The following is a 13090-nucleotide window of genomic DNA, read 5'->3' as shown; positions in this document are numbered from 1 at the left end:
TTTCTCAGTTGTCACTCTGTCAAACTTCCCTGAGGTCACACCTTAGTAGATTTACATCAATGGCCACAGTATCGATCTTTTTGATCATATCGTCCCTGGCGGATTGGACGGACCGGATAACATCCATCAGTATCGGGGCGTCTTCAGCAGCCTCTCCCATTGTTCCTTTTTCCGTTGTAGGGTCCTCGCCTCTGTTCTCCAGACCATGGGATATGGGCTGAGCGTAATTGGATATCTTAATGGATTGCGATTTCGCTATTTTATCTTTCCCATACTGTTCCACAAGTTGCAGCGAGTTTGTTTAGATGTCAATGCTTTTTCATTACTAAAGGTTGTGCAGTACTTCATATTGCTTACAGTGTTTGCAATATTTCCACTTTAAACCTTTCAAAAGGTTTTGTTTTGTTGTGCTTTATCTATACAAGAAGTGGAGTGCAGATGGCGTACACTTGCTATGGAACAGAGGAATTGAATATTTGTAAGGTGAGAAAGTGACATGCTGGTGACCCTAGAAGTACTATCTCCATAAACCCCATTCTGGAGATGGGTTGAAGACGCTGCATTTCTCATAGCCCAGGTTCCTTACTATCCACTAAATTGTATGTCATTTGTAATGAGGCCAACCCGTATTTCACAAGTAAAACGAAACGTCTAATGTTTGTATTTCAGAAACTCACTTGCGCTTGGTCATGAAAGATCAAAGTTTATCCTTGGTGATGATTGCCAGACTTTATTGCATCGAGAAAGCGTGATCTGATTTTCAAAGTGTTTTTGGCAGCCCTCCTGTTCAATTGACAAGCACACAAGCACTGGAAAAACCAATAGGTCTGGCTTTCGTTTTTTAGTCCTGACCAAAACATTACAGTAAAGCCTGCTGCAGCCAAAAAAAGGTAAAGAAAATCAGAATATTATCTGTGATGAGTCCGTGTACTTTTGAGATGTGAAATGCAATGCAATGAAATCACTCCACCGGAGACCGAGTGATGCACAAACTGCAAATAGCAATAGGGAGACAGTAAAATTCATCTAGGTGCAGTCAAAGAGAGCTCTCTGTGTTTTAAAGACTACGTAACAACAGGGCTCTAAGTCTGCTGCAAGGTCAAACTAATCCTAAAAAGTGGTGTTTATGAGTGAATGATGCAGCGAGTGTGCCAATGAAAATATACAGGGGCAACAGCAAGCGATGCACAGAATCTCTACTGATATATACAGAGAGAGTAAATTAACCACTAATTTAGGTAATACTCGTGTAGTTGTATATGGGCCGGACTCCTTGGGGTACAGATGTCCTTAGGGACTGGACAGATTGGAGCTGTGTCTGAATACCTGTATGTTGGCAAACTGAAGATAAAGGAAACTGCGGTCCATTGTTTGAAGCTAACAAATCGAATGTATTGTTGGTGAAGAATGGTTAAACTTGTTTCATAGCAAATGGGGTGCGGGAGGGTAACTGTACTCCTACGGAGGAAGCCATATGAGGCAAGCTTGTTTGTAGAAAGCCCACGTGTCGTAGGATGAGGGCACTCTCATAAGCTATCCTGTTGGAAGTAAACTTACTGTCTGATATTTTCTTACTACCATATGTATTGTGTGCCCTCCAGCTGGTTTATGCGTCTAATGTGCCTTTGGGACTCTCCCCAAGAGTGGTTATTGGAGTCGGACTAATGCACCTAAGGGTCATGAGAAGTTTCTGTGCACAGATGTTTGATTCAGTGACTTATAATATTGAAATCGTAAGTTATTGTCTAAAAAATGCCTAAACCACCAGAGTTTTGCTGTGCACGCATTATGCTGATGTGCAAAGGTTGTCAGTCTTTCTTGGGAGGTCCACGCAAACTTGTGGCGAGGGTGTGTGTTTTAGCCTGGTCCCCCTACACTGTAGGATCACGAGGGGCCTTGGGCTGGATTCACGTGGCCATATCACACATGCAAATAACGTCCTGTGTCTGTGCCCATTATGGCAGCTGCAAAGACAGCTGCAAAGACACTATTTCATACCAATATGAATGAAATCTGGTGTAATTGCTGAGATGATGGTTTGAAACATTACGTGTCTCTCTTCCATTATGCTATGAATGTAGATGACTGTCTGTGCTCATTATTGATTCGAATGAGATGCCTTTTTTTCATTTGAAATAAAAAGTATCTTTTATCTGAGTCTGTATCCTCATGCTTAATAAAAAGATGTACCAGTGCAGGTACATGTATAAAGCGCATATTACGGTTCAAACTATTTCTAGGCGAGGTGGTGAGGAAGAGCATTACATATTCACCTTTATCCCTTGTGCTGCTGCCTTCCCTCTCTGTGTGTAATGGAGGTGGGATGTCTCTCGGGTGTCTCCCCCCTCCCGCAACCCATCCTCCTCCTCCTCGTGCCAGCTGCAGGTAAAGTTTGTGCACTGCAGTCCCAACTTACTCTGTATTGAGATGCAATTCACTTGTATACGCCCTCTCACCCCATGCAGTGAGGGTGAGCTGCCTTTCTCTGCCCCGCTCCTGGTCTCTCTTCCCCTCCCCCAGCCCACGTCCTCTAATGGAGTATTTGCTCTGGGTTGCTCTTCCTTTCCGTTCAATCTACTGATGAGATGCAGCACTCTGGTCAGCCCACCCTGCTACCGGCTTTATTGGCCTACAGGCTGAGGAGAGAAGGAACTGGCCATACGCTGCTTCCTATTAACAGATTACACAAGCCCTGCTCAAAGAGGAGAGCTCGTTGCTAAGTATTTTGCCTCTCTCCGCTTTCCTTCGGCAGCACCAGCCTTGGGCCTGGCTGGGGAGGACTCAATACTATCGTCAGCGGCGTCATGCGCTGCCCCATGTAGGTAACGTTGTCTGCGCTACTCCTGTTTACTCCTTTGTTGCTTTGCCGTCGTAGGTGATTTATGACAGGAGATTTGGGGAAATTTTAGGAGGAGTTGTGGCTTTCGGCGCGGTGTGATTCCACGGCGGCCTCAGAAGCAGCAGCTGTCCGGTCTCTTCAAACGGACACTTTTTAATCCCCACCTCGTTGCATCAGGTGGGACTGTGATAAAAGTGCAATGAGCAAATAGAAACATATGTTAACAGATGCCCCAAACAAAAAGCAACAAGCGCGTGCGCGCCTCATGCTAAAAGTAGGAGGGTTAAGGGGAGTGCGCCCGACAGCACACAAAGAGTTTCCCTTGCAGGAGCGAGCCAGGGGCACCATGTGTTTGTAAGTTAATTACAAACATATGGTGTCAAGCTCGCTCCCGCAAGGGAATCGCCAAACGTGCACGTGTTGCCATTGAAGGCAACGGAACGCGTGCACGTTTTTAGCTGAAAAGCCCAAGAGATTGCTAAAGGTCTTTTGCCAATGCAGCGCATGCGCGCTGCGTAGGTGAGACCTAAAAATGTGACTACTACCCCTCCACGCCCGCAACAGAGTGGGAAGTAGTGAAGACTGGCTTAAAGATCTACAGCACTAGGTTTCAACTCGTGAAAATGATATTACTTTATAAAGTTATTCATAGTAGGTTAGAGTGAGAGATAGTGGCTATACCAGATATAACACAAGAAATACTGGAGGCTTAAAAACAAATAGGAGAGGCAGTGGACACACTGGATAAGCTTACACACATACAAAAGAGACTGTAAAAGGCAGGTGGCAAAGCTGGCAACCTACTACCATTGCTAGTGCAATGAGAACAGTTTCCACCTCGAATATGTGTTATGCAGGAACATAATGATGGTCTGATTAACAAATACATGGGTATTAACAATGTGTTTCAAGAGTTCTAGGTAAGCTATATTCACAAGGAACTCTTGATGAGATACTTATAGTTGCAGTCGTAAATGAGAATTACCTAATCCCACTAACAGATGGGCAGTGTGAGGGTTTGTGGCCCAACTGACTAGCGAGGACATTTTAGGTGCAATCAAAGTCATGAATAAAGGGAAAACTCCAGGAAGTGAAAGACTTCTGGCCGAGTAGCAAGATTTGCTGGAACAAAGGTGGATAAACTCATCACAGAGGTGGAGACAGTTTGATCCTTGCTACATATCATAAAGAGGCCACTGTATACATGGTACCAAAATCTGAACGCTTCATAAAAGAACAGATTTATAGACCATTTCTATGATAAATATGAGCTTAAAAATATTGAGTAAGGTCCATGCAAGGAGTTTACAAAAGGTAGAACATTTAGTAAATGGGGATGAATGTATATTTATGCCACATGGGAACACCACTATGAATAGGTGCTTGATGATTATAATTGAACCAACTTGTAGCTGATGAGCACCAAGCACTAGCAACATTGGTTTTAGAAGGTGATTTTTTAACCTCGGGTAGTAGTATATGAAAGTTGTCTTGCAAACAATGAGATTTGGGGTCATATTTCCTTTGATGGGGTAACCCAACAAATACCAATAGGACAAGAGTGAAAACAGGAACAATTATTATAATCAGCTAGAAAGTCGAAAGAGGGAAAAGGCAGGGGGACCCTTTATCATTCCTTCTTTTTGCACTTACAGTAGAGCCATTATCAACCCAACTCCAAGTGGATGTATCAGACCGGTGAATCCATATTGAAACCTCACTACATATTGTATTGATGTACGCTGACAACACATGGTATACCTATAAGAAACAGAACAATCCATTCCTCTGGGCAACCTCAGGACTACAAATAAATTGGGATAAATCAAGACGTTTTAACATTGGGGCTGGTGGAAAAAAACAAGCATTTGCAATGCAATAGGTTTCGCATTTATGCAAATTTAAGCTATTGGCATTGTAAATGCCGATGCCTTTTATTTAAAAATAAAAGGCATTGTTATTTACAATGTCAAAATCCCAAACTTGCATAAATATGAGACCTACTGCATTGCAAATGCTTGTTAGGGATGTTGAGGCAGACACTGAAAGCGACAGGACCCATGCTGGGGACAGCGGGATGAGGCACACAAGGTAGACACAGGTGCAGAATGAATGGTGGAACAGCAGTGTCCTAGGACAGGAGAAAAGGATCCACACGTTACGCATTGGGTACACGATGGAATAACGGGCGCATGTCCTTCCGAAGAAAAGCGAAACAGGTGACTTCGAGTGAGTGGTGGCAAAGCGGCAGACAGCTGACTCTCAGGTAGGAATAGGTAGTTTAAGTAGACATACAGTGCTAAAAAATATATGAGGATGCACCCCAAACAAAGAGGTTTTCCCCGGTACAGCATGACGTTGAAGGAAGAAACCACTACCCTTAATAGGCTGACTTCACATCAAATAGACACTTCTCCCAGGCATAGGATGAAGTAACATGAAACAGACACTTTCCCAATGCATAGAGTGAAGTAACATGAATCAGAGAGACCTCTCTCTAAAGTGTGGAATAAAGTAACATGGAACATATAGACGCCACTCTTGGGCACAGGTGAAGGAACATGAACTAGACAATCACCTGTCCCAGAAATAGGTATAAGTAACAGAACACAGACGGACAACTCCATAAATAGGATGAAGTAATATTAAACAAACATCTCTCCTAGTCAGATTAAAAATGAACATGAAAGACACTTCTCCTTAGCATAGGCTGAAGTAATACGAAACAGGCATATATCCCAGGCATGGAATTGAAGAACATGAAACGGGCAAATACCTCTACCAGGCACAGGATTAAGTAACATAAAACAGACATATTTTCCAGACAGCAGAAGAAATAACTCGAAACAAACATCTCTCATAGAAATATGACATGTCAACAAATAGATACATCACTGCATAGGATGAAATTACAATTAAGCAGACAATCGCTCAAGCATAGGATGAAATAACATGAAAGAGGCAAATACCCCTCAGCAGAAGAATGAGATAACATGAATTGGAGACACACCCCTCTCAGGCGTTGGAAGTACTATGAAAGTCAGACACTCCCTCGTGCACAGAATGAAGTAACATGATCAAGACATGCATCTCTCCCAGGCATAGGTAGACATATCAGGAAATCCAGACACCTCTATCCGAACGAGAAAGAAGTAGGATGAAATACAAGACACAGCAGAAACCAGACAGGGGAAGAAGGAAATAAAGATCCCACTCCAGGATTTTGAAGATGTAGAACTGCCATCTGTACCTGCAGAGGGGAGTGTGTCATTAACAGACACCCACCCACCCTCGAGGGAAAGAGGGGGAGTGGCCACAGGCCCTGCTGGAGGCCACTCCAGGCTGAGGGATGCCCCACATCCCCCTAATGTGGACCAGACAACGCCTGTCCTTTGTGCTGAGTGCTGTTCATTTCCCGTGACTGCACCGTAAACAAGACCTGTGCATATCTGATTGAAATGATGTCCAGTTTTTGCCCAGCGGCTTTTACCTTTATAGACCTCTCGAGATGACGGGATGCAGCAGAATCTCATGTGCGAGTCAGCGCTGAAGGACGTGTCCACCGCAGAGGCGCCTCGGAGCCGGCCTTCGGTCGGGGAAATGAGGGGGAAGGACGATATCCTGAGAGGTCTGTGGACTTAATATCACATGCCCTAACCTGTGGCTAGGGCAAGTTAGCAAGAAAATATACTGGGCTCTGTGAATGCACGCCAGGGAACGGATGACTGCTCGGGAAAAGAGCCCAGGGCTGTTACAAGCGGGGAGCTGGAGAAGTGGGAGGTGGTGGGGTATGGCATGGGTAGATGAGGTCTGCTACTGAGCATTGGGGGCGAGGAGGGGTGAGTCCAGGATGAAACAATTCTCGAAGGCATACAGGGTGTTGACAGAAAGTGCGGAGTGGAGGTTTAAGTCTATAGATGAGGTGATTTACCACATATGTGCGTTCGGCGGCCGGGAGGCGCGCGCATGTTAATGCGCACTATTTTTTAAAACAAACAATTACGTTGTGTAAGCGTAAGGATACTGAAGTTAGGCGGTGCTGTTTCAGGAATGAGTGGAAGTTACGCGTGGGTAGAAGAGCCAATAATAAGGCTGATAACAAAAAAAATGCAGAAGTGGTGAGAAATTACACAGCAATAGGCGGTGTTTCACCACCCATATAGATTACTAGATGTCTCTGAGAAACAGCCCATGCGCGCTGCCGAGGCAAGACCTAAAAATCAACAATCATGTCCAAAACTAGGTATACAGTGGGAATTAGACTGACTCCATTATTTGAGAATCTGGGCTGCACATATAATTGAAAAGCACCTCACATTGTCCGGGTAGAACCAAAGAGGGGTTAGAAGATTGATAACATTCTAGAGTTTACTGACATTCTTATTTATAGAACGAGTATCAATTGCAAAGATAAAAATGTTTCCCTGACGCCTATATGTGTTACAGGGAACAATAGTCCCTTTCCTAGAGAAAACATACTGTTCAACTTATGGCATCCCCAGTATGAGCAAGAAAATACATAAGAGTGAAGCTAGATATCCTGAAACATCCATGTGAATGAGGTGGACTAGGCCGGTCAAACATGGGGCCTCACTAGATGGCTTTGCAGTTACAATATACAGCGCCCTGGTTGTAAAGAGATCCCAACTGGGAAACGTAGCTCTCGACAGAAACACAGGGACAAGTATCTCGGGTATGCCTGCTAATGATGGAATTAGAGAGCCCTGCGCCTACTTATACCCATGAAGGGACATGGGGTAAAATCAGGGAAAGAACAGTGAAAATGGTGACAGAGACAGTGCCCAAGGCAAAGGACATTCCACTGTGGGTTCTACAGCCCTTGAAAAAGATTTAAATGAAGCATGATTGCCAGCCTGGGAGGGGGCAGAGGCTTTGAAACTCTGTTGGACCTTAACGCGAAAGACAGATTTGTAACCTATAAGGAGACACAAAACAAATTTGGAGTCTTGCCCTGGTAAATTAATATAGTATGTAAGATTATAGAACAGCTAAAGTGCAATATATCACTTTCTTGGAGGACATAAGAAAATTGAAACCTTGGTGGAAATGCTAAAACAAGCAAATAATGGAGGACTAATGTCCGGATTGTGTAGAGCCCAGGGGGAGGGAAATAAGATCCTAAATCTGGCAGGCCTGAAAGGAAAACAGAATGTGGAATGTTCAGCCCAGCTGACAGGCCGGAAGTGGGAGAAGGGGTGTATGCAAATTACAGTGATACTGAGTAAAACCAGTCTCGAACTGGTCCAATACAATTATATGCATGGAACCTATTTGACCCGCGGTAAATTACACTCCCCAGACTGTCCTGAGGGGATGGGTTTACTTTACATGACCTCGTTCAGGTTCCGACAGTGCAGGACTTGTGAGAAGAATTAGTCGCTAAACTGCAGGTGGCCAGGGATGGGCTTCCAGCACTGGTCAATGCATAATGCACGTTAGATTTTATACCCAAACTAAAAAATGGAAAGAAGATATACATTTTCGATGCTGAACTTCTAGAAAAACAAAAATGAGTGACAGACAATCTTTATTCGGTTAATTACCATAAAAGAATACAATTCATTCTAACAGAATAGTATAATTTATAAGGCATGATAACAGGTTAAAAAGAAAACAGCTAAATTGCCAAGTAGGATATTCATCCAATAATCTCAGCGCAAATATGCATAGTGATACGACCAAAGGAGCAATGTGCAACCTCAAAAAAAAGACCATAAAGTGACTTGTGCATAACAATCAGTACAGTCACCCGAGTAACAATCTCTAAAACGTGTCTATTCAAACATAAAACCATTCCAGTAATTGAGATAAAATACACATAACATTACAGGTAGAGCCAGATATACAGAACCCAGCAATCCGATCCTAAACAGGAACAAGCAGGCACACATATTGATCGCAAAGTGATTTGTGTAAGACATACATTACAATCGTCCTAATAATTCAGACTCTAGTTACTTCTCAGATCATACAAGAAGCCAGTCGGATAGTCTGTTTTGAATGTGCAGTGTTGTGGATGGCGACAATTAAGCACAGCCCATCTCACTCAAAACATGCTCAGACTCCTCCATATTATGGAGTGTCTGTCTGTCTGACAGACAAAAATAGTGGTAGTAGATGGCTCCCATCACAAAGGCTGCAACAAAATGTTTAGCTAAGAAAGAGACAAGAAGCAATGGGCAGTAGTAGCGGAGCTGAGAATAAAACGGACCAGGGCAGATAGGCGATAACCGGACAAAAGATTTGGCGGACTTGGGGTTGACGCCCTTACAAGGCCGCTCGTGAGTGGTCTTACGGATTCAAACTCACATTTTAATTGTATTAAACCCCTCCCGCCTACCCCGACGGCAGCATTAATCTTAATTTGGTTAAATCCCTGATTTCTCTCTGTGCCACCTGATACTTGTCACGTGGTATGCCTCGGCTTTTTTAAATTTTGTTTGGTTACTTTAGTAAAAAATGAATGAGTGCTTTGTTTAAAAAAATAGACAAAGTCATTAACATTGTGCTGTGTGGTGATTTTGTTCCTCTCACGCTTGATATTAAATTAACCCTGGACAGGTTAATGTACCTATCATGACGTATCATGACAGTGAACGGGGGACACAACTCACCTCGCTGTTCTTTTGTCTTTACCTCCAGCTCGCGACAAGTGTCGGATAACGTGCTATTTATAGCCTGCAGGGCTCGCTGCGTCAAGACGGCTTCCTCCAACTTCCTGTGCACCGATTCGACATCACTGCGGGCAGAGCGAAGAGCGGTCTCCCCGCCGAGGACCTAAAACACATCCGCACATGTTCAGCGTCCTGCCACTGTCACCCACCCACCCACCCACCAAGAGAGGAACGAGGCCCTCCCTGGACAGAACCCACCACCTGCACGCTCTTTCATAGAAAAGGAGAAATACGAACCGACTTCTGCTATTTCTCGCTTGGACTTTAGTTTCCAACACTTGATCAAATGATAGAAATTTACATCTCTGCCCAGAAGATTTACCAACGCAAACTTCACAGGAAACCCAACGTTAACAAGCTGTCACTCATAACACGGACCACGTCCCCTGCCAGCGGTTAAGTGTGTAATTGTATACAGTTTCCATAGCGCAGCATACAGAGATGGACATACCAGCTTCCTGGCGTCCTGCAGCTGATGGGCAGCTTCTTGGAGTTGCTGTCCAAGTTTTTCGGCCTTTTCCACCTCTTCTTCACGAAGCTGCTTCTGCGACTCCAGGTCATGAGCTCTAGAGGAAGCAAGTGGTAAGTGCGTAAATCATGTGTAAATGCATCTAGATATAAGCAGCGTTCGGGTGCCCCGAGGAAACACCCACAGACAGTTCCTCAGTAACGGACATGACACTGCCAGGCAGCAGAAAACCACACTCAGAGCAAAGCGCCTCACGTGACTCGAACCAAAGCACGGAGCTGACACCGCTCGAGTCTGCAGATAGCGCATCGTGTGAAAACAGTTAAACATCTTTTTTTGTTGTGAGCACAGTGCGGAGGACACCAGAAATATACCTGATCACCACAATACAAGGGAAGCGGGACAAAACCATGCCCCAAGTTTGCATTTTGCACGAAACTAGCTAGCATGATGATTGTGCGCTGTGTAGACTTTAAAAAAAGAGTCACAAACGTTTTTCTCCCAGTTGCAAACAATCGGATAATAGTACAAAATAGGGAGTGCCTATAGATTAACTTCTAAAACATGAGAGATATAAAACTTCCCGAAAAATAATGCAACAATTTCAAACATACTCTAGAAGGTTGCGAAAATAGAATATAACGTTTTGGGGATTGTACTTCAACAAGAGATGCAGTGTTCGGAAGCGCACAGAATTCTTTACAAAAAACAAACCAATGTGAACATGCTATATGTGGCATATATCAGAGCTATTCTTTATACCATCTACTTGTCTTTGAAGATATTCCCAAAGTTAGTAACTATCACAATCAAGGTCAGCCACATTAGAGTTCAAGGTTACCCTCTTTACTCAGCCCTTAATCCTAGCGGAAATCTATGACCCAAACCCCGACAACCCTGATTTTTTCATACAAGTCTGGCAGCTCATCTCCTCTTTGGGACTAGCGTCTCTCCTTTGGGGAAGTGATTTCAATATTGCACCCTCACCATCGCTCGACCACTCCAGACATCGTGCCTTGCACCCCAGTGTCACCTCACTCCTACACTCCATGATGTCTGATAACTCCCTACTAGATGCATGGCGCCAGGTTTAACCAGACATGCGCGAGGGCACATGTGTAACAGGCTCGCGGGGATGCTGGTCTTGGCTGGACCTCTGGATCACCACTCGCGATGCCTCTGCATGGGTCACATCCGTTGACCACATGGCCCGCACACTCTATGAACATGCTCCAGTGCGACTGAGTTTGCAAATCCCACTCACACCGCGTCGCATGTTTGCTTGGAGACTGCCCCCTAACACGTTGCGCGACACGGCTTTCCGCGAGGAGATCCGCATTGCCATTGTTAACTATTTCGAACACAAGGTCGGTTCAGTTGAATCTCCTTCAACACTCTGGGAAGGCTTTAAGGTTGTGATCCGGGGGCAGTGCATCTCTACGCAGTCCGGGGTGTTGCGATCTATTTGGGGCACCTTGGCATGTCTGGTGAAAGATCAAGACCCTAGACTTCCAACAGTCACAGGACCCAAACCCAGACACCTTGGCACAGCTTAGAGGCAAAATCACTGATTTCCACGATGAGGCAGACAGAGAGCTCGCATACTTGGGCAGGGAGGCAAGACCCTGTCGCTACGACAAGGGCGACCGCCCCGGTAAATCCCTTGCTAACCTTCACATGTCCCACATGCCTCCTTTTATATCACTGCCTTGCAGGACGGGGCTTCCGATAGAACAACATCCCCCCACAGAGATCGTTACCCGATTCTCCACCTTTTACTCACAGTTCTATTCCGCTGGTGAGGTACCCCCTCGAGAGGTCCTCGATCAATATTTCGAGACTATCTAACTCCTCTGGCTGCGCAACTGTCACCGGGAATACCTGGATGAGCCCTTTACTCAAGAGATCTCTGCTGTTATTGCGTGGCTTCCCGGGGACAAAGATCCTGGCTCAGACGGCCTCTCCCCGGCCTTCTACAGGCACTTTGCGCCCCTCCTGATCCCACACTTGGCACCTATGTATAATGACTCTCTCGAGGAAGGGTGCTTCCCCCCCATCTCTCCTTGAGGCCCTGCTCACACTTCTTTTAAAGCCTGACAAATCTCCCAAACTCTGATTTCTACCGCCCTCTGTCCCTCATAAATACGTACAATAAAATCTACGCTAAATTGTTGGCCACATGCCTTAGTCCTCTCATGCCCGATTGCACGCCCAGACCAATCTGGTTTCATTCCTGGACGTGCCACATCCCACAACGGAACGTCCTTTTCCCATCATTTACAACCACTTGTCCTCAATTTGGCGGCCAAGGAGGACCTCTCCTGATCAGAGTCTCCCTCACACACCATTGCCATGGTGCTAGTTTACAAAGGTCCAACTGCCAATTAGAGACTGGTTACCTGCAAACTCCTAAGCAGAATCACTCGGGCTTTAGGACCCCCCCTCGGCCTGGAGCCTCACCCTCCTCGCTCTACGGGAACCCCACGATTCGCCACCCTGGCTGCCTGGTCCGGAAAGGTCATCAGACAGGTCGCTCCCAACTTCTGCCGCCCTGGAGCTGCCTCTACCTGTGAACTTAAGCCCTCAATCACCGCAAGCCAAGAAAAGCGACCCCTCGGCCATTGATCTCCAGACACATTACCCCCACAGGATCCCAAGTCTCGTGTCCTGATGAACTGCGCTGCCTCAAATCCCTAATTCAGCCTGTCGCCTGCCCTCTGGGCCACCTAAGCTCCACACCGCAACTTAATCAGGCTCCCCCCCCTCTACTACCCTCACGATGACCCGGGACCAGCCTCCCCCTCCTCCTCCAGTCCCACTTGCCCACCTCAAACCTCACAGTCGGAACTCCTTCACCATCATCTCCCCCCCCTCCTCTCTACAAAGCTTCGACGCACTTTCAAGCAGAAACTCATCCGCAAACATAAAGAAACCCTAATCATTGACATCTACCACTCGACCTCCATAGGACCGATGAAGATGGACCTAATATTCCACACCAAAAGACCCGAATATTGGGTCTCCACGATCAGAACGTGGATGTTCATCACCAAAACTACCTCCACTCCTCATAGCTGCAAATTAACC

The 13090-nt window shown here is 45.5% G+C and overlaps 1 protein-coding gene across 5 annotated transcripts in view; it reads right to left on the bottom strand.

The window, feature by feature from the left end:
- IRAG2 (inositol 1,4,5-triphosphate receptor associated 2) overlaps nt 1-13090 on the bottom strand; it is a 1168119-nt gene that overhangs the window by 509558 nt on the left and 645471 nt on the right. For all 5 annotated transcript variants that reach the window (XM_078674100.1, XM_078674103.1, XM_078674104.1 and 2 more), the window contains 2 exons: nt 9986-10100; nt 9475-9637 (listed from right to left, as the gene is read on the bottom strand). In XM_078674100.1, the coding sequence (XP_078530226.1) occupies nt 9475-9637; nt 9986-10100 (278 nt within the window). The remainder of the gene's footprint in view (nt 1-9474; nt 9638-9985; nt 10101-13090) is intronic.

This window comes from Lissotriton helveticus, chromosome 1_1 (genome assembly GCF_964261635.1).
Source record: "Lissotriton helveticus chromosome 1_1, aLisHel1.1, whole genome shotgun sequence".
In the NCBI taxonomy this organism is placed as follows: Eukaryota; Metazoa; Chordata; class Amphibia; order Caudata; family Salamandridae; genus Lissotriton; species Lissotriton helveticus.
The sequence above is the reverse complement of the archived record's forward strand: the minus strand, read 5'-3'. Positions and strand labels throughout refer to the sequence as shown.